Consider the following 22,842-nt stretch of genomic DNA (forward strand, 5'->3'; position numbering starts at 1 on the left):
TGGACTGAAATTGCTTTTGCATACTGTTGTGGAAGATTAAAAATTCCTTTGAATATTTGAGCACAAAGATTTCTAAGCCTAATAAATATTGAGTTTGTGATCTGAGGTATGTTAAACTAGAAAGAAAAAGTACATGGAACCTCTCCATATAGTTTGTAGAGACACATAATGACTGAATCTCTTTTCAGGGTAAACCAGGAGTTGAAGACCAGTGTACCTGGGAGAATCCGGCCCAGTGAACATGGAATGAATGTGCAATGCAATTACTCTTACAAGGAGACCCAAACACTAACAAGTGATGGACAGAAGCCCTTGGTCATGCAAGGTCTCAGGTTAGTGCAAAGTCTTAGCAAATGCTGTTCTGTGGAGATGCCCACAATTGTTACAGCCATATCTTGTAAGAAAGAGGTCACTGAGAGTTAAGATCTATCCTCATAGCACATAGTAGAAGCTCAGAAATGCCCTAAAAAAAAAAAAAAAATCACTTCACACTTGAATGGCTAAATTAGACCGCTGTAGTGTCCAATTAATTAAATGAATAAGAAGTTTCTCATTGCCACCCTTTTAATGACCTTAGAACTTACTGTGCACGGAATATTCTGTCAAATTCTGGGGTTCCGGTGACTTCTGGGGGCATGATCTTGTGCTGCTTTCTTGATTTTCCTACCAGCCAGGCAAAACAACCTGCAAGTAAAAGTAATGGATCAAGGATTAAAGAGTTTTTCAGAAAAGCAGCAGGCCCTGTAAATCATCTACAAATCTCAATTTTTCAAATGGAAATCCTCATTCCTCCGGTTTTGCTTTAAATTGGAATGAAAAGGACCAAAACCTCTTGCAGCTCCGCTAGCTTCCCCTATAAAAATTCACATGCTGACTGCAAAGGTGATCTGAACCTTATTACAAAACCCAACTTCAGCAACTTTACACTTATGTGCTGAATGCCCCCCAAAGTAAGAGAATTCAGTAGCTAAAACTGTCTACACACTTAATATCCTGTTCCTCCTCTGGCAAAACATGATGTTGAGGATGGCTGGCTCCTGCTCCATATGACACCCCTGCATGGGTAGCCCACCTACCTAATAGCAAGAGATCTCTTTAACAGATCTAGGGGGCCCGCCCACTTCCCAGAACCCAATATGAGATCTAGGGGGGCAGGGGTAGGAATGAGTTGGGTCTGGTTCATTGTTGCTAGGCAAATGAACAATTAGCACTAGACATCCAGAAGTTTCTGGAATTGGGTGTGGTAGTTTTGGGTATGCTCAATAGGTTCCCTGTTGCTAGACTCAGACTCCATGAGGGCAAGTAGTCAGGGCAGCTGCTTTACAAAAGAACATGTACCTAGGGTTGCCAACTTCCTAATTGCAGAAAACCAAACACCTTTGCCCTGCTCCCCCCATCTCCCCTCCCTCCAGTGCTCGGTCTCCCGCCACCCTCACTGACTTGCTCATTTTCACTGGGCTAGGGCAAGGGGTTGGGGTGTGGGGAGGAGTGAGGGCTCCAGCTGAGGGTGTGGGCTCTGGGGTGAGGGGTTTGGGGTGAAGGAGGGGACTCCAGGCTAGGGCAGGGGATTGGGGCATGGGAGGGGACGGGAGCTCCAGCTGGGGTGAGACCAGAAAGGGGTTCAGGGAGCGGGAGTGGGATCCTGGCTGAGGCAGAGGGTTGAAGTTTGCACTTAACTGAGTGGTTGGTTAATTAGCTAGCTGACTAGCTGATTTCAGCAGAGAAGGAGAAAAAGAATCTGAGATAGCAAGTATGAAAAATCAGGATGGGGGTGGGGGTAATAGGCGCCTATATAAGAAAAAGCCCCAAATATCAGGACTCTCCCTATAAAATCGGGACATCTGGTCACCCTAGTCTGCATGGATTTCAACTGTGTGCTTCCCAGTGCAGGGCTACAGACGTGGGCTAGCTCTGCTCCAGCTAGCATGCTAAAAATAGCAGCATAGCCAAGCCAGGAGTAACATGGGCTGAGCTCAGCCCAGCCACCTGAGTACAAACCTGACTAGACTCCCAGGATATATACGCGGGCAGCCCGCCGCCCAGCTGTTATTTTTAGCACACTAGCTCAAGCAGAGGTTGCATGTGTCTATCTACCCATACCAGGAAGCATGCTCCCAGGTATCATTCAGACATACCCTTTGTGTGGCCCTGGGGATAGCACACTGAGCTAAGACTCACACCTGGGTTTTATGCCTGGCTGTGCTACAGGGTGATCTTGGGCAAGCCACTTCAACTCTCTGTGCCTCAGTTGCCTCAGCTGTAAAATGAGTTCTACTTCCCTCTTTTGTACAGCACTTTGAGATCTACTGCTGACGTGCTATACATGAGCTAAGCAGTATTATATAAGAGGTGGATTACACTGGTCTACAATTTTTGAGAAGTCATCTGCTTCAGAGATAATTTTTATTATGTATTTTGATGTGCTGAATTCAGATATGACAATTAAAACAACTGGCTACTGTTTCTAAGATATTTAAGTTTTTACATTTTATGTCTATGTATATTGTGTAGATAGTAGAGTTTTAATCCTAAATTGTAAACCTAGGTCTTTTCATGTGTTTATGGTTGCTTTACATGATAATATTTCACCTGTCCTGTTTATGTAACACTTTAAAAATCAGCAAAAGGGTTATATAAATAAAATTTATTATGAAACAAAAGGCAAAAAACTATTATGTACATAGTTTAGTCCTATTCAGTGTCTACTCGGTGCTTCTTGGCTTGTCTCTTGTACTCATTAAATGGAGCATCTCTTGTCACTGTCCAGCAATAGTCTGCAAGCATTGATGGGCTCCATTTGCCCTGATAGCGTTTCTCCATTGTTGCAATGTCCTGGTGAAATTGCTCACCGTGCTTGTCGCTCACTGCTTCGCAGTTCGGTGGAAAAAAATCTAGAGGAGAGTGCAAAAAACGTATCTTTAGTGACATGTTCAACCAAGGCTTTTGTATGCCTTGAGGAGGTTTTCCACCAACAACCTGTAGTTGTCTGCCTTGTTGTTTCCGAGAAAATTTATTGCCACTAACTGGAAGGCTTTCCATGCCGTCTTTTCCACGCAGTGCATGGTCAAATGCATCATCTCGAAGGAGTTCACGAATCTGAGGACCAACAAAGACACTTTCCTTTATCTTAGCTTCACTTAACCTTGGAAATTTTCCATGGAGGTACTTGAAAGCTGCTTGTGTTTTGTCAATGGCCTTGACAAAGTTCTTCATCAGACCCAGCTTGATGTGTAAGGGTGGTAACAAAATCTTCCTTGATTCAACAAGTGGTGGATGCTGAACACTTTTCCTCCCAGGCTCCAATGACTGTTGGAGTGGCCAATCTTTCTTGATGTAGTGGGAATCTCTTGCACGACTATCCCATTCGCAGAGAAAACAGCAGTACTTTGTGTATCCAGTCTGCAGACCAAGCAAGGGGTTGGACTAGATGACCTCTTGAGGTCCCTTCCAACTCTGATATTCTATGATTCTATGAACCTTCAAATCGCCACAAAGCTGCCACTGATGTTGGTCATAGTTTATGCACCTCAAAAGATGTTTCATGTTGTCATAGGTTTCCTTCATATGGATTGCATGACCAACTGGAATTGATGGCAAAACATTGCCATTATGCAGTAAAACAGCTTTAAGATTCGTCTTCGATGAATCAGTGAACAGTCTCCATTCATCTGGATCGTGAACTATGTTGAGGGCTGCCATCACACCATCGATGTTGTTGCAGGCTACAAGATCACCTTCCATGAAGAAGGATGGGACAAGATCCTTTTGACGGTCACGGAACATGGAAACCCTAACATCACCTGCCAGGAGATTCCACTGCTATAGTCTGGAGCCCAACAGCTCTGCCTTACTCTTGGGCAGTTCCAAATCCCTGACAAGGTCATTCAGTTCACCTTGTGTTATGAGGTGTGGTTCAGAGGAGGAGGATGGGAGAAAATGTGGGTCCTGTGACATTGATGGTTCAGGACCAGAAGTTTCATTCGCTTCCTCTTCCTCGTCTGACTCAAGTGAGAATGATTCTGCTGCATCAGGAACCGGCAGTCCTTCTTCGTGGTGTACTGGGCGTATAGCTGATGGAATGTTTGGATAATGCACACTCCACTTTTTCTTCTTTGACACACCTTTCCCAACTGGAGGCACCATGCAGAAGTAACAATTGCTGGTATAATCTGTTGGCTCTCTCCAAATCATTGGCACTGCAAAAGGCATAGATTTCCTTTTCCTGTTCAACCACTGGCGAAGATTTGTTGCACAAGTGTTGCAGCATATGTGTGGGGCCCACCTCTTGTCCTGATCTCCAATTTTGCAGCCAAAATAAAGGTGATAGGCTCTCTTAACCAGAGTGGTTATACTGCGCTTTTGTGATGCAAAAGTCACTTCACCACAAACATAGCAGAAGTTATCTGCACTGCTCACACAAGTACGAGGCATCTCTGCTCACTTTGGCTAAACAGAAATGTGTCCCTTTGCAAAATCAAACACTGACAAATAGGAGACCGACACTGTATGATTTCTAGAGCTGATATAGTTCAATTTGTTCAGCAGAGTGATGTAAGCTTCGTAATGATTGCATCATTCATGACTTCTAGGAATAACATGATGCAATTCATATCATGTATGACACAATACCAGCTTCAGATTGCCTCATTCATTGTTTTGCCTAAAAAGCAAGTACTGTCCAAACCCAGTCATAGATTTATTCATAGATCCAGTCAAAGATGTATTTTAGTCATTTCTGGTTTAAATTGAGATCCCTTCCCTTTATAACTCACTGATCCTCTGCGATTCCCAAGTCAAGGGTCGTATATACTGACCCAATAGCATATTTTGAAAACTAGAGCCAAACAACAATTTTAAGCATTGTTTTTGTTCTCAGTGACCCAGAATTACTAAAGTTTGACTACATTTATTTCAGAAGCATTTTGGCTGTAGAGTAGTGTTATTACTACAAATAGGCTAAATACCTGCTGTAAGTGCAAAAGTCTTAACTAAGGAGCTGTGACCAGTATTTCTATACTCTCTATTCTTGTGTATATCTAAAATCTATTTTCATTGCCACCTTCAGCTCAGAAACATGAATCTTATTTAAAAAGTTTGTCCGATTTTGATGGAGATGGCCAGGTCATACTTGATACAAAATTAAACATGTGGAAAAGCAAATCGGATTTATTTATTTTATAGTGGCCACAGGACAGGACAACATGGTGTTCTGCAAGAGGCTCTGGTTCAGGAGTGACCTGATACTGTTGGTCTGATAATCTTCAAGGGGACTACAAGTGATTGGAAAAATCCACCACAGACCTTGGTAAATTATTCCAATGGTTAACTATCCTCACTGTTAATAATAATAAAAAAAAAATGAACACCTTACTTTCAGATTGAATTTGTCTAGCTTCAACTTCCAGCCATTGGATTTTTTGTCTGCTAGACTAGAGTCCTCTACAATCCGAAATCTCCTCTCCATGTAGGTAATTCTAGATAAAGTTAAGATTTTGTCACGGGTATTTTTAGTAAAAGGCAGGGGCAATGGATGGTAAATCACGGAAGCCAGAGCCCGGGGGCTGCAGCTGAAGCCAAAGAAGTCCATGGAGATCTGTTAAAGTCACAGAATCTGGGAGCAAATTGGATCCTTAATTATAGTTATGATCAAATCATCCCGTAACCTTCTTCTGGATAAACTAACTAGACTGAACTTCTTGTCTCACTGTAAGGCAGGTTTGCCAGACCTTGTACAGGATTCCCCGCTAGAAAGGCCTCTCTGCCTCCATTAATGCTCCTTCATTTACAGTGTAGCTGATGACCGATTCACTGCCACAGAATTCTTTTAGAGGGGGAGGGTGGCATTAGGAGGTTGAGGAGCATATTTCAGGGTAACTGTACTCAGGGGGACAAGATGGTCACTTTTTGAAAAATTTCAGGTGGGGGGGAGAATTTTCACTAGGTCTCCCTCTGGCCCTTCCCTTATCACCCACTCAAAATGCTCCCTTCCTTCTGCTGCCACTTAGAACCACCAAGCCCTACTTGGTTCACCAGCTGCAAGGGCCAATTTGACAAACCACATGTTTCATTGGACCAACTTCTGCAGCCAGCAAACCATAGCTGGTTGGTCCCCAGGCTGTACTTTGAGCCATGGGGGCATTATCAGGCTGGGACAGGATTCTCAGTTGATGAAATAAAGGAAGTTGGCCAGCTGAGCAGCCCATCATATCCAAATTGGTCTAGAACAACCTTAGTATGGACTCAGGGGAAAATCTCAACCTATTTAGGGGGGCTAGCGTGGAATATTGTGCCTCAGCTGGTGCAGTACAACCAACTGAAATGTGCTCTAGTACAGACAAGGCCTTAGCTGTAATACAGTGTACACTTGCCACTGTTGGTTTAATAAGCCTCTAGTCATTGTTGGGTTTAGGAGGCTTCAGTGAAGTTATACAAGGGTGAATTTGGCTCACTATGGGCAAAAATACAGAAACTTGTGATCATACTGCACTGACAATGGGCCCATTCCTGCAGTCCCTTAATCGGGAAAAGCTTCCACCAAAATCAATGGGATCTTTGTCTACCTCAGGATTGTGAGATTGGGTTTTATATGCCCATTGATTGTAATCTAAACTTTATACCTACCCAACTACAATTTTCATAGCTTGGTACCTTTTGCAGACAGACAGGAAGTTGCTTTTCCCTTTGAAAACTAGTTGTAACAATTTTTTTTACTGGGGAATTTACATCGCTTCTTTCTTCTTAAAAGAGAAGATGAGTCTAGATGCTTTGAATTATACAATAGGTGACATGATGCCTCAGCTGTGGTGGAACAAGTTACCAGAAATTTTTTTCACCAATTGCATCTTAACTCTTTGCCAGCAAATAGAAATGAAAGCAGTTATGTATTCCCTAGTTTAACCTCTTGGATTACAATCCAGCACAAATCCAATTGACTTCAACCATTGGACTCCAGTCACATCTGAGGCAGCTCAGAAGTGTGCTTGAGTTGGTCTTTTTCTGATTTCAGCTGGCAGTCACATTTACCAAGACAGTCTCCTTGCTATGAAAATCTAGCACAAAGCTTATTTCCAAGGGACAACACCCTCAGATGTCTTATTCATGGTGCAAAAATCATGCACAGCATAAAATAAGACATTTGTATCAGTCAATGGTGTTAAACTATTCTTGATTTGAAAACATACTTTGCATCAAATCAGGTACCTCATAGTAGCACCTGATTGGGTGCAGAGAAAAGGATATTAGGCGCCAAATAAGGGATGTCACTTAAAACACAGAACAGGGGACAGTGTCTATCCCCTCTACAGAATCCTCTCCAAGCAACCATAACTCAGATTCACACTACTTCAGCCTGGAGACCCACTAGCTTTTCTAAGCTTTTCTAATGGGTCTGTAAAACCTCCCCTTCCCTCTCCTGCAGCAAGTCTTAAAAACTAAGTCATTGGTGGAAACCCACTTAGTGCAAGGTTTCTGCTTGTTCATTCCATCACAGACCACTTTTTGCTTGGCTTAATCCATGGCCTGGCCTGGTTCCTTGAATACCCAGGTGATTCTGGGAGGCTGAAAGCTTGTCTTACCATGCCTCTAGCTGTTGTAAGGTGAAGCATAGCTTCCAGCACTGCTGCAGAGGGGTCTTATTGCCTAGTTGTTCACTCCCAGCACAGAACTGTGGGCAGGGGACTGGACTCTATGACCTCTCGAGGTCCCTTCCAGTCCTAGAATCTATGAAAAACTGTACATGTAGTGGAATAAATGGGAGCGCAGACAAGCCACTAGATGTTTAATAGCTAGGTGTCTTGTGCTGATAGCTGTCAAACAGTCAGACAATGGGCTGCTCCCACTACCAGAACTGGTTGTAACAGGTTCTTACACTGCCACTTTAACAGAATGCAAGGAAGAGAAGAGGCTTGGGCAGGGCTGGATTTTCTGATTAACCTCACCGTCTCTGGGAGGGACTCTATTATAAAGTTAGGTTGACCTAACCGCACCCTCAGGGCTGTGACAAATCGCCCTGTGTGATCGGATGATACAGTTTTACTGACCTAAGCCCCTGTATAGACACTACTAGGTCAACGTGATTCTTCTGTCGACCTAGTTATCGCTTGTTGAAAGGGGGGGATAGTACAGTGGGGGGGGATCCCTTCTGTTGCTGTGGTGGCTACAAAATGGTGTTCTAGCAGCACATTTGCAGTGCTGCAACTGTGCCACTGTAGCATTTCTAGGGTAGAAGTCGCACCTATGTTTTAGAGTTTTCAGAATGTATTCACTTTTCAGGCAGTGGCTCTTTGCCCATCCTTGTCACATTTCTTCCTGTTTTCACTTTAAACAGTGTAAAGTGCAGCAGCCCTTGCAGCAGGCTGAGCTTTTCATGGTAAATATTGTCACAGGCGATACACGCTGTGCTAAGAGCCACGTAGGTTGTTCAGGAGAGGCACATCTGGCACACACAACTCAAGAATGAAAGCAGTGTTGCCAACTTCAAACATTCAAAACTCATGAGCCAGGCCCCCCCTCAAGTTATGAGATTTTTTTTTTTAAATGTTGGGTTCTTTTTATCTGGTTTCTGGTTATTTAATCTTGAGGGTTCACATTTTAAAGATTTTTCTCCCCAAATTATAAACTTTTTTTTTTTTTTTAAATGAATGACATGATCCAGAAACTGGGGCTTTAAAAAAACACCAAATATAAAGAGTTGGCATTGCTGCAGACAAAGCAGTCTGCTTACAAGTACTGACAAAGCTGTAAACTTGAACCTCTGCTCCTTATCTCATGCTTATGTCCTCCTTCAACCCATACAGCATACATATCCCATGGCTTGGTGCAGACACAACCATATTATCTGAAGGAAAACAATTGCTAGTGTTGAGAATGCTGTCACTGTACCATCTCTAATTACACTATTGTCGTTCTTTTTTCTCTAGTTCCATTTATCTACTATAGCTGTAGTTTGCAAAGTGGTGGGGAAGCCACATACAGTATGTGAATCTAAGACGCATTTCCACAGTGGATAAAATAAATCTATAGATTTAGGAACCCCTGATGAGAGGATATTATGGAACATCCACATGCTGCAAGTGCCTTCTATGTAACTTAAGTTTTGTCATTTTTCCTTTCTGATATTCAATACCTTGCCATCTGCTTGGGGGGAGAGTTTTTAAAAGCGCTTTTGGTTCAAGGCTTCATGAATGTGATTCTAGGAGTTGACACTTTTGAAGATTCGAGCTAAATGTCTAAAAAAACTGAAGCCAGCGCAGAACATAGCTGAAGGGTGAGTCTGCATCAGCTTACAAACTCTAGCAACAGTTTAACAATCCCAAAAATCTACAAAGAAAACAGAAAAGGGAAAAATTGTAAATCCCTCCCCTCCCCCCACTGCAAGATAATCCACCTCTTCAGAGGACAAAGAAGGGGTACCTAATGCTCCAGTTGGGGGCAACTTTTTTATGAATTCTCAGATGCACAAGTGACAAGAAAACTAGCTTAGTATAAATTATCTCCAGTGTTCTAGGATCTAGGGAAACCATCCCTCAGCCCCAGCCACAAAACCCCACAGGCCTTACTTTGCTGGCAGGCTGAAAGAAGGGATACTGCAGCAAGCAAAATTAAATCACCAGCCATGTTCCCAGCAGCTTCCGTCTCCTGTGCAGCCAGGGTACTGTGTCAGAGTGAGTGAGTGTGTGTGTGTGTGTGTGTGTGTGTGTGTGTGTGTGTGTGTGTGAGAGAGAAAGAGAGCGAGCGCTACAGACAAAGAAACAGGTTGGGGGCAGGGAGTGAAAATGCTTTTCCAAGACACACCTTAAGAAGAAAACAGAGCAACTTTTATTTTTCCCTTTTAAATGAGCAGTGGCTGCTTAGCCAGTTCTTGTTTCCTTGACCTGAAAATTGTTTTCATACTTGAATAGTCAGGTGGTGCTCTACTAACAAGGGCTGCATTTAAGAGTCAGCTGATTTACATCAAGTAACCAAGAAGTGAAGCTGGATAAAAAATGCTGAATTCTTTTTAGTGAAAAATTGAAAATTGTGTACTTCAGACTTCTAGGAAAAGCTGGTGGACAGAGAGCAAAAACAACCTCTCTAGGAAGTGGGGGACTTGTGGGGAGGGAGAGTATTGTAACAGCCCTAGGATTCATTTCTGGCTCTTGCTGAACAACACAGCTAAATGCAGACTAATTAGGCAGGCTGGTCTCCACCTAAAAATTAGATTGACCTGACTCATGGCTTAGGGGTGTGAAAAATGTAGTGCCCCGGTGTGAGGCTCAGATAGTTAGATTGACCTACTCTTCGCTGTGGGAGCAGGTAGGTTGAAGGAAGAATTCTTGGAGTGGCATTAACTATATTGAAGGAAAAATCCTTTCTGGGAATGTAGGAAGCATCTATACTACAGCGGCACAGCTGTTGTAGCCACTGCAGTATAGACATGGCCTAAGGGATGACATGACAACTGCCTATGGTTGTCTGTAGGAGTAAACACTAAGGGAGAGGAATTGTTTAGGAGTAAAAATAACAATAATGGAATTGTATTAAAGGGAATTTTGAGGCAGAATATCAGAGGGAAATTTCTAATTGTATGATCTGAGATAAGTCCACTTAATTGTGGCTGTCCCATTGCTTGAGACTAGACAAAACTGGGAAAACGTACATCAGAGAGCAGTCTTCTGTTGGCAAGGAATGGACTAGATGAAATAATAGATCTTTCTTGCTAATTTCTGTTAGCCTTAATGGGGATTAAGCTCCCTAAAACAACTAGGGCAAATAGTTTCAATATTTAGAAACAAATAGTTTCAATATTTGCCAGGGCACTGGGGTTGCCCTCCCCGCCTCAATGGTTTCCACCCCCCAGTAAACCAAGATTCCTCCTTTAAAGGGAGGAGGTTCTAGCTGAGGACAAAAATAAAATAATAATGTTAATGTTAAATCAAATATTTGATTTTAAAGCAGTTACGTTTTGAAATCCTGCAGCTTTCTTTCAGGGGGATGTTCTTTCAAAAGAGTGGCTCAGTGGATAAGCACTAAGCATATGAGCTGGACGGTTCTGGTAAGCAAATCCACAATTAAATAGTTACTAACGTTTACATTAGTAGGATTAGATGGGTACATAAAGGGTTAAATTAGCATAGCTTCTTAAATAACAAAACATTTTCCTTTAAGTGAAATAAAGACGTTTTAGCAGCCATGGGAAGGGCTTTGAAAATATAAGGTAATAATGCAGTTGGCAAGATAAATTGTAAAAATGCTGAACTCAAAATGTGGCTGATAATAATTAGGACTCTTTTCTTAAGACTGGTTCTACCTAGTTGGAACAGGAAAGGAGGATTGTGATGCCCCAACATACCAATGTTGAAGCAAGACCCAATTGCCATATTTTGTTTTAGCCAAGACCAGGGAAGGGGTCAACCCCAACCTGGCCAAAACCTGGTTTTTGCTAAGATTGTAAGGGTCATTATGACATCACTTATTTGTTAGTGTTTACGGCCTGTGAGGGGTATTCTCAGAACCTATCTGGTCATACTGGAGCAAGCCAAGAGGAGAGGGTTATCCCTGGAACTGATCCTTTCATGAGAATGATTATGAATGTGTTACTATGTGGGTGTAATTGCTTATTATTTAGGCTTTTAGACTTGTTTAGTGCAAGGTACAAATACCATTTGGCCTTCAGATTTAATAAAGGAATTGGATTGAATTGGGGCCATGATAATAGCTTGCATAACCAACGATGTCAAACTTCCAACAATGTTAAATTGGCGTTATTACTGTTGGACTGGCTTCATGGCAGCACAGCTCCATTGTGTTCCCAGAGGGTAGTTTAGTAGGGTTCAGAGTTAACATCCTCTTAAATTGGGGGAGTTCACTCATCTGTTAGAGCTGCTGTTTGAGGTTGTCTGGCTACTGTTAAGTACTGATGTATTGGGACTTATCTGGAAGGTTTTTTTATAACCAGAAGGGCTAGAAACTTCAGATGATGTAAGTTCAGTGTACAGTAGCTCCATTTGACTTAAAAATTAAAACAATTGTGGGGTAAAAAGTCAGGGATAAAATGTATGGGGGAATCTGAAATCCATGGAATGTGTAAATTCCACACACAGAGCCTGATCCACAGCCCATTTAAGTCAGTGGCTGACTTCATTGGACTTTGCATCATGCCCATAGATTTCTATTTTCCTTTCCCAGAACTCATAATTACATGTTTGAACTGGATTTACTCTTACCACCACTTGACCTGGGGATGGGAAGCTGAATTGTATGCAAAGCCAAGCTCTTAGGTTGCGTCTATTCTTGGTTGTACATTTACTAAATGTCAAAGTTTCTGTGTCTGTTTGCCCTCAATGTGCATGGTGTGGAATTTGTTTTTGCCACTTGCACGTATTCTTGTGTATGTTGTGACAGAAGTGGGAATTGTCTAATATGTTTATGAACTATCTGTATGATTGTACCTTTCACTCTGGCATTGCTAACCAATGGGTGCAGAAGGGTTTAAAATGTTGCTCCTGGGGCAAAGCAGGTGTCTTGTTACATAGCTGTCTGGAGTGATATTAATGATTTGTTTAACAATTGTCTGGAACCAACCCATAGGAATGGAAGACCCTGCAGAGACCATGGAAACCTCAAAGATTGAACAATTGACACACATCATGGGAGGCTTCCAGCAGGCAGAACGTGTGAACTTAACATGGTTTTACAGCCAGAGAACAATGGATGGAGGAGGTGGTGACTGGCAATTGTCTCAAAGGCCTGGTCTACACTACGACTTTAATTCGGATTTATCAGCTTTAATTCGAATTAACCCTGCAACCGTCCACACAACGACGCTATTTATTTCGATGTAAAGGGCCCTTTAAATCGATTTCTGTACTCCACCCCAATGAGCAGAGTAGTGCCAAAATCGATTTTAGCAATTCGAATTAGGGTTAGTGTGGCCGCAATTCGATGGTATTGGCCTCCGGGAGCTATCCCACAGTGCATCATTGTGACCGCTCTGGACAGCAATCTAAACTCGGATGCACTGGCCAGGTAGACAGGAAAAGCCCTGCGAACATTTGAATTCCATTTCCTGTTTGCCCAGCGTGGAGAGCACAGGTGACCACAGATAGCTCATCAGCACAGGTAACCATGCAGGCTGATAATCGAAAAAGAGCACCAGCATGGACCGTGAGGGAGGTACTGGATCTGATCGCTGTATGGGGAGAGGATTCAGTGCTTGCAGAACTTCGTTCTAAAAGACGAAATGCAAAAACTTTTGAAAAAATCTCCAAGGGCATGATGGAGAGAGGCCACAATAGGGACTCAGATCAGTGCCGCGTGAAAGTCAAGGAGCTCAGACAAGCCTATCAAAAAACAAAGGAGGCAAACGGTCGCTCCGGGTCAGAGCCGTGGACATGCCGCTTCTACGCCGAGCTGCATGCAATTCTAGGGGGGGCTGCCACCACTACCCCACCTGTGTTCGTGGATTCTGGGTCGGGGATAGTCTCATCAGCGACGCCTGAGGATTCTGCCGATGGGGTAGAGGAGGAGGAGGAGGAGGAGGAGGATGAGCTTGCAGAGAGCACACAGCACTCCATTCTCCCCAACAGCCAGGATCTTTTTATCACCCTGACTGAAGTACCCTCCCAAGCCTCCCAAGCCAGTACCCAAGACTCTGACCCCATGGAAGGGACCTCAGGTGAGTTTACCTTTTAAAATATAAAACTTGTTTTAAAAGCAAACGGTTTTTAATGATTACTTTGCCTGACTTTGCATTCGCGGTCAGTTCAGCTACTGGAAAAGTCTGTAGCTACTGGAAAAGTCTGTTAACGTGTATGGGGATGGAGCGGAAATCCTCCAGGGACATCTCCATGAAGCTCTCCTGGAGGTACTCCGAAAGCCTTGCCAGAAGGTTTCTGGGCAGTGCATCTTTATTCCCTCCTCCATGGTAGGACACTTGACCACGCCATGCTTGAAGCAAGTAATCTGGTATCATTGCCTGACAAAGCCTGTCAGCGTATGGTCCCGGTGTTTGCTGGCATTCAAGCAACATCTGTTCTTTATCTTGTTGTGTAATCCTCAGGAGAGTGATATCACTCCTGGTAACCTGGTTGAAATACGGGAACTTAATTAAGGGGACAGAGGTGGCCGTTCCTACTGGGATGTTTGCCTGTGGCGGAAAATAAATCCTTCCCTGCAGTTAGCCAAGCGCAGATGGGAAATTGGCCCTGAGTTTTTCGCGTTTGGCTAGCAGGGATCTTCCCTGTTACCAGCCATGCGGTGGGGGGAGTGGTACTGTGATCATCCCAGAGAATTCATGGCGGGAGGGGGGCGGCGGCGGCGGGGGGGGGTTAGTTTGGTGCCTGCAGGGATCTTCCCTGATACCAGCCCCGCGGTGGGGGGGAGGGGTACAGCGATCATCCCAGAGAATTCATGGCGAGAGGGGGGGGTGGTTAGTTTGTTTTCTGGTGCTGCTGAATGTTAACAGAAAAACCGCAGCACTCTACTTGCCTGAAGGGGCCCAGACAAGCCCCCCCACACTGCCCCCCCCCCCCAACTGGCTGAGATTGGCCAGGCTTCTGCAGCACTCTACAGGCTATGCTTGGTATGTGGGAAAGGAGGGTGCAGAAGCTGTAAAACAATGGCTTACCATGGCTGCATGCAAGCCGAATTCTGTTGCCCAGACCTGTGATCTCTAGCAGCAAAGCCACAGGCACTCAGCATTAAGAGGCAAAATGCGACCTTGCACAGAAATCACATGTGCTATGTAATGTGAACAGTGTTGGTCACCGTGAAAGAGTATAAGCATTGTTCTGCAAAATGTAGCTTTTAAAACAATTCTCTCTTTTTTCCCCTCCCTACACCAGCTGCAAATTCCTCAAGCCTCCCTCCTCCATCCCGAAGGTTATCACAGATAAGGCATCGTAAGAAGAGAACGCGAGAGGACATGTTTTCTGAAATTATGGAATCCAGCCGCAGTGACAGAGCTCATGTGAATGAGTGGAAGGAAACAGTTTCAAAGTATAGGAAAGAAGTCAGTGAACATGAGGAGAGGAGGGACCAACGTGAGGAGAGGAGGGACCAACGTGAGGAGAGGAGAGACGCTCGAGATGAGAGGTGGTGGCAGGAAGACCAGAGGATGAAGGATGCAACGCTGGGGCTGCTCCGGCGTCTGGTGGAGGTTCAGGAACGGCTGCTGGAAAACAGACTGCCGCTTCAGCCCCTGTTCCACCCTCCTCCCTCCCCATGTTCCGTATCCTCCTCACCCAGACGTGTAAGAACGCGGGGGGGGAGGCTCCGTACACCTTCCCATTCCACCCCAGTAGATAGCCCAAGCAAAAGGCTGTCATTTTTTTAACCTTTTCTTTGTGGCTTTTTCCTTCCCAGCAATCCTCCTCCCAAATACCACCCGGGTTCCCTCCCTCTTTTTCTAATCTATTAATAAAGAATAAATGATTTTTAAATGATAGTGACTTTATTTGGTTTGAAAGAAAGCTGGGGGAAGGGGCAGGGTGGGTTCCTTACAGAAAATCAGTCAGTAAAGGGGGAGGGTTTTCATGAAGGAGAAACAAACAGATATTTCACACGGTAGCCTGGCCAGCCATGAAACTGGTTTTCAAAGCTTCTCTGATGCACAGCGCTTCATGGTGTGATCTTCTAATCGCCCTGGTGTCTGGCTGCGCGTAATCAGCAGCCAGGCGATTTGCCTCAGCCTCCCACCCCGCCATAAAGGTCTCCCCCTTACTTTCACAGAGATTGTGGAGCACACAGCAAGCAGAAATAACAATGGGGAGATTTCTTTGGCTGAGGTCAGAGCGAGTCAATAATGATCTCCAGCGACCTTTTAAACGGCCAAATGCACATTCTACCACCATTCTGCACTTGCTTAGCCTGTAGTTAAACAGCTCCTGACTCCTGTCTAGGCTGCCTGTGTATGGCTTCATAAGCCATGGCATTAAGGGGTAGGCTGGGTCCCCAAGAATAACTATGGGCATTTCAACATCCCCAACGGTTATTTTCTGGTCCGGAAAGTAAGTCCCTTGCTGCAGCCCTTTAAACAGAGTAGTGTTCCTGAAGACGCGAGCGTCATGAACCCTTCCCGCCCAGCCCGCGTTGATGTTGGTGAAACGTCCCTTGTGATCCACAAGTGCTTGCAGCACCATTGAAAAGTACCCCTTGCGGTTTATGTACTCGGTGGCTTGGTGCTCCGGTGCCAAGATAGGGATATGGGTTCCGTCTATCGCCCCACCACAGTTAGGGAATCCCATTGCAGCAAAACCATCCACTATAGCCTGCACATTTCCCAGAGTCACAAACTTTCGTAGCAGCACCTGAGTGATTGCTTTGGCTACTTGCATCACAGCAGCCCCCACAGTAGATTTGCCCACTCCAAATTGATTCCCGACTGACCGGTAGCTGTCTGGCGTTGCAAGCTTCCACAGGGCTATCGCCACGCGCTTCTCAACTGTGAGGGCTGCTCTCATCTTGGTATTCTGGCGTTTCAGGGCAGGGGACAGCAAGTCACAAAGTTCCATGAAAGTGCCCTTACGCATGCGAAAGTTCCGCAGCCACTGGGAATCGTCCCAGACCTGCAACACTATGCGGTCCCACCAGTCTGTGCTTGTTTCCCTTGCCCAGAATCGGCGTTCCATGGATAGAATCTGCCCCATTAACAACATGATCTCCAAAGCACCGGGGCCTGTGGTTTCACTGAATTCTGTATCCGTGTCTGTGTCCATGGCCTCATCATGCTTGTCGCTGCGCTGCCGCCGCCGCTGCCTCCTCGCCTCGTTTCTCTGGTCCTGGCTGAGCATAAACTCCACGAGAACGCGCGAGGTGTTTACAATATTCATGACTGCTGTCTTGAGCTCAGCGGGCTCCATGCTTGCCATGGTATGGAGTCTGCAGTGTTCACCCACCCAGGAAAAAAGGCGCGAAAATGGTTGTCTGCCGTCCGTTGCTTTCATGCAGGGAGGGAGGGAGGGAGGAGGTGAGGCTGTACCCAGAACCACCTGCGACGATGTTTTTTGTCCCATCAGGCACTGGGATCTTAACCCACAATCCCAATGGGCGCGGGAGACTGCGGGAACTATGGGATAGCTATGGAATTGCTACCCACAGTGCAACGGTGCAGAAATTGACGCTAGCCCTGGTACTTGGACGCACACCACCGAAGTAATGTGCTTAGTGTGGCCGCATCCATTTCGACTTTATACAACCTGTTTTTCAAATCCGAATTATCTAAATTCGGATTAATCCCGTAGTGTAGACATACCCAAAGTATGTCTACACTGAAATAGAACACCAGTGGTAGGCCCGGTCAGCTGATTCATGGGCATGGCTCAGGTTTCAGGGTTGTAAAATTGCAGTGTAGATGTTTGAGCTCAGGCTGGCGGCCTGAGCCCTGGGAGGCAGAATCAGGTGACCTGGGCCAGCCACAGATGTTCTGTTACAGTGCAGGCAGACAGACGCACACAGAGAGAGACAGTGAGGCACAGGTCTCTTACCTGGAGCTAAGACAAAAAGAACAAAGTGAAACCGAGAAAGGAAACCAAGATGGTTCCTCCAGCAGCATGGCTTGTGGGAGCCCTCACTTTAGCCAATATGGATTACCTATTAACCTTTGCTTCTCTAACCTAAGGACTTGCTCATCCAATATTCCAGTTGCCCTGAAGAGCTCGATGTGGCTCAAAAGCTTCTCTCTCTCTCTCTCTCTCTCAACAATAGAAGTTGGTCCATAACAGATCTTACCTCACCTACCCCTTGTCTCTAATAAACCCTACTGTTTGGAAAAGGTGGCATGGAATTGCTGCAGTTACTTGCGGGAGTGCATTGATAAGTCTCTGAACGGGAGTCTACCTCAGTAGGACTCACTGGGCAAAGCACACAGTGAGAAACGAGTGCAGGAGCCCAAGGCTCAGTGTTGGAAGCTGTGTGGCCTACCCTTGTAGCAGTGACCCCGAGGGAGTCTAGCACACTGAGGGGATCCTCCCAAGAGACTGCTTAAAGGATGGGGCATGGCACAGATCCTGTGGAACTGATGTTGTTTCTCTCCGCCACAGTAAATATATGATCCAGTTAGTTCCAGAGTCAAAAAGCAAGAATAGATATCTTGTACAGCGAAATGTGCTGGTCTATTGTAGCTGATTACTGCTGGGGGAATTCTGTGCCAAAAAATTTAAAGTTCTGTGTGCAATATTTTAAAATTATGCATATTTTTCAAATATAGCCAGTTTAAATAGGTATTTTGAAATAAATTACCAAAATAATTTAATCAGCAAGTATGTCTGTAACAATACACCTCTTTTAAAAAAAATCAGGGTATATTTTTTTGTTCTTTTGTTTTTTGGTGGGAATCAGGGCTAATGGAGGAGCTCAGGGAAGGAGCCTGCCAGAGTACCAGGAGAGTTGTTGGGAAAAGTATGGAATGGTGTGTGTTTTGTCTTTTTTGGGGGGAAAGGTGTTAAGGAGTAAAGCGGGGGGGACTGACCCTAGCCTCCGTCAGGCACATCTGCACACCCCGTCCCTGTGTGCCCCCTGCACTCTCCTACCCCATCCATGTCTGTCCCTGCATTGCCTTGTCCCCTCTCCCTGTGACCCTGCAGCCCCCCATCCCATTCAGTCCCTGGTTCAATGCTGTCACCCCATTAGCCCTTCTGAATCCCAGTCTCTGACCCCCCCCACACAGCAGTCCCCTGTGCCCCGCTCTGTCTTTCCTGTGCCTGCTCACCTGGCCCTGTTGTGAAGAATGCAGCCTCTTTCCCTTCCCTCTGTCTGCTGGCTGCCCTCTCTTCTGGTGTCACAGCAGCCCCTTGTGGGTGAAAGGTGTAACTGCAGCACCTCGCCAGCAGAATCTGCAGGGGGACACGAATTCTGCACATATGCAGTAGTGCAGAATTTGCCCAGGAGTAGCTGATGTATCAAAGGCCGTAAAAAAGCATATCAATTTGCTTTGTCTTCCAGACATTTGCAGCAGTGTTCAAACAATAACTGAGGAAGCTTTTTTTTTTTTTTTTTTTTTGAAAAACAAAAACAAAAACAGGCATTGGAAATGCAGTACACTATGAGAAACTTGCATTTTACACTAGCTTAGCAATTTTAGATAGTCTATGAAAATAATACTTAGCTCTTATGCAGCAATTTTTATTTAGAGGTTGCAAAGCATTTTACAAGGGAAGACAAGTATTATAGCTCCAATTTACAGATGGGGAAACTGAGGCACGGATCAGTCAAGTGACTTGACAAGCTCAGCCAGCAGGTCAGTATTAGAATGAGGTATGGAATCCACAGTTCATGATGCCCAGTTCAGTCCCCTGTGCATTGGAGAAGTGATTTTATCACAAACTAATTATTCTTTTATGCTTCTCCCCTTCTCACTCCATCCCCTGCATCTCCCTACATGATTCTTACTGAAGAGATTCTATCTGTTCCATCTATATAGAAACTCCCTGCTGACCCCACTGAGAAGGCAAATCCCAGCGGGGTACTGAACTCCTGCCATAAGAGAGCAGATGGTTGGTGTAATGAAGCCAAAAGCGTTTTAAGTATATCCCATGTAGGATCAAATAATCTGTTTTAGTGGTGTTATACTGTCAAAGCTGGTAGGTTTTGCCTCTAGAAAAGCAGAAAAGAGTTGAGCTTTGGATAAAGCAGTTTCTAAAGTGTACTGGGAGGGTATAAATGTTCTAAAAGCCCAATAATAACTGAAACTGTGCAGCTGCTATTAAAGAAAATCTCTTCTTGTAGTCCAGTGTTTTGGACTGTACACTAAAGTTCTGGAGACAATGGATTATCCTATTCTTATAGCAATATATTTTAGACAATCAGATTTGTTTTGTTTTTTCCATGCAGTTCTTTATGCTTTGTTCCTTAAGGCTGGAATACCGATTTTGTTTGCATGGCTGCTTTTTACTCTGTGCTTGAGCAAAGTAAATATTAGTAATTTTATTTAATAACTGAGCATTAAGGAACTGGTTTGACTGTGAGTGCCCTCACTTATTGCTGGTCCAAGATCCCTCTAATCTTGTTGAATTTAACAATTGAAGCCTGAATAAATTTAGTTCTAATTTATACGGGAGATAAAAATGTGGTCCTGTGTTTATCTTGTGTTGGATAATGTTTCTGTTAATATAGTTGTAAGTGCAACAGTATGACCATTTTAAAACCAAAGGACAATTTTTACCCTGTTTGATATTCCTTAGAGCCTAAGATTCAGAGCTGAAACTGACACAACCTACAACCCTGAGGCAGTGGTTCTCAACCTTTCCAGACTGCTGTATCCCTTTCAGGAGTCTGATTTGTCTTGCGTAACCCCAAGTTTCATCTAGCTTAAAAACTACTTGCTTACAAAATCAGACATAAAAATACACAAGTGTCATAGCACACTGTTACTGAAAGATTGCTTATTTTCTAATTTTTACCATATAACTATAAAATAAATCAATTGGAATATAAATATTGTACTTACATTTCAGTGTATAGTATATAGAGCAGTATAAACAAGTCGTTGGTATGAAATTTTAGTTTCTACTGACTTTGCTAGTGCTTTTTATGTAGCCTTTGTAAAATTAGGCAAATATCTAGATGAGTTGATGTACCCTTTGGAAGATCTCTGTGTACTCCCAGGGGTATGAGCACCACTGCCCTGAAGTACCTGTTGGGGTAGCACAGGTTATAAATCAGAGCAAAATTACACCTGAGGCCTGATTCTCCACAACCTTGTGCTCTAATGTAGGTAGTTACACCCAGGAAAAGTGAGTGTAAAACACCACTGGCAATATTTTACACTCAGGTTCACCCATTGGTCACACAAGAGGGAGGAGAATCAGGCCCCTCATGTAATAAACATTTACTAAACTCTGGGATTGTTCTGAATTTATACCAGTGTGACTGACATAAGAAATTGGCCCACTAATTTTTCTGAAATAACTCTATCTGGGAGAAAATTACATATATTCCGGATTCTAAATACCAAAAATACTCCACTCTGTCACTTACATCATAGTGGAAGTATTATTGTATATGTGTTACAGAAGTAGACAGCAGAGGGAGCAAGCTGAACAAACTCAGTTCCTGATTGTGCTGATAGAAACAATGGTGCCAATTGTTATTGAGATTCTTGGGATATATGAGATTTCGCGTTAAGCCCTAGCTCCTGGAGACAAGTGATTAAAAGTGAATCACAGCTTTCATTTAAGAAAAGTTTCTAGTCCTCATCGTTGCAGGAAGAAAAGCTTGGAAAATGTGATCCAAGTGCACCCTAAAGGCACAAAACCTATCAGGCAAATATAGGCATAATGTCTTAAAAATCATGAAGTTCATAATTTGGGAGGGGCTGATCCAGGATTTTTGAAATTTGGGGATGGCAATACTGCCGGGATGCGCTGTAGATTGTTATGGTACTATATAGAGAGAACTTACATGGGACCTCAGGGAGAGAATAGGTGTTGGGCACCTGATCCATTTCAAGCTCTAGTTGTTCAGTGCCCAAGAATTCTCAACAAATAATAAAGAAAAACTATCTTCCATTATTCACCCATCCTAGCCACTGGACATTGGTGGAATGAGACACCCTCTCTCTCATTGAGGGGTGTGTGTGTGTGTGTGTGTGTGTATATATATATATATAAAAAATGTTTTAAAGGGCATTAGATAAACTATGGAGTGGTGATCTTCCCTCATTTACACCCAATGCAACCACATACTGACTTCATTAGGTTTCATGGATGTAAGTTGGGAAAGAATTTGGCTCATAATATGGCCATCTGCATTTATAAAAGATAATGCAGATGGAATTAGGCACCTATGAGTTACTGTATGTACATAAATTCTCCCTCCCACACCTACACACCCAGAGGTTCATTCGGTTTCTTTCTTTTTCTCTTTTTGGACATCATTATACTTTTTTCATTTTGGAAATTGAAGGACCATGTGCATCTCTGAAGCCTTATCCGAACCCTATGGTTCATCTCAGAGTAATCATTACAAAGCTTTCCTTGTACCAGTTCAGAGAGAAGTCTAAATCGTGTCTTAAAAAAAGCCAGAAAGCTGCCGGATGTCCCATTTTGTTCAGTGTTAGGTCTGGTCTCCGCTCTGAGTGTGTCCATAACTGAGGAGGCTTTGGAGAGATTATCAAATCCTTCTAGCAGAAAGGTGCACAAGCACATCTGTTCAGCCATGCAAAAGCTGAGGATGCAGTGTAAACAGAGTCTATCTGCTGTGGCACGTCATTTGATACAAGCCAATGATCTCTCACTTCTGGTGTTCCAAGAGCTACTACAAATCTGAAGGCTTCTTGAAGAGTCTGGCTGTTCTCTGCAAAGTTATTGCTAACTCAAGAGGGGAATGTGGAGTCTGCCGAGTTCCCTCTGCTCTTCAGAGGGAAAAGAGTGAATGCAAAATACAAAGCTATAGGCCATCTTTCCTTTAGCTTAATTGTGAGAAGTTTAATGACTGATCTGAAAGCTGGCAGAGTCAGGATGGGCAATGTGGGCCTCTTATTTGGGGGGCTCTACATGGTGATTAGAGAGAGAGAAAATCATAACTGATTATAAAACAGTTTATGACTTGTTAAAAATAAAACTGACTTGGTCATTTTTTAGCTGGTATAGTCAATGATTTATTCATAGATTAAGGTCAGAAGGGACTATTATGATCATCTAATCTGACTGCCTTTATAACAAGTCGGTGTTTCATAGGTGAATAATAATAATTTATAATACTGTAATCCATTAATAAATTATGGGAGCTGAGAGTTATTCCTGTTTCTAAGAGTTCCTAATATTTCCTCTCTCTCTCTCTCTCTCTCTCTCTCTCTCAATACAGCCTCTCTAGTTTACAGTGGATAATCTTTATTGCCCTCATGGCTGTTTGAGATCCAGATCCTTT

The 22,842-nt window shown here is 43.9% G+C and overlaps 1 protein-coding gene across 2 annotated transcripts in view; it reads right to left on the bottom strand.

Moving 5' to 3' along the window:
• Positions 1-22,842, bottom strand: part of MGST2 (microsomal glutathione S-transferase 2) — a 59,911-nt gene that overhangs the window by 11,685 nt on the left and 25,384 nt on the right. The window contains exons 2-3 of one of the 2 annotated variants that reach the window (XM_054028819.1): positions 9,558-9,652; positions 585-684 (exon numbers count right to left, since the gene is read on the bottom strand). In XM_054028819.1, the coding sequence (XP_053884794.1) occupies positions 585-684; positions 9,558-9,652 (195 nt within the window). Of the gene's footprint in view, positions 1-584; positions 685-9,557; positions 9,671-22,842 lie in introns of those variants that run through there. The other variant, XM_054028818.1, reaches the window with a different exon arrangement.

This window comes from Malaclemys terrapin, chromosome 5 (genome assembly GCF_027887155.1).
Source record: "Malaclemys terrapin pileata isolate rMalTer1 chromosome 5, rMalTer1.hap1, whole genome shotgun sequence".
In the NCBI taxonomy this organism is placed as follows: domain Eukaryota; kingdom Metazoa; phylum Chordata; order Testudines; family Emydidae; genus Malaclemys; species Malaclemys terrapin.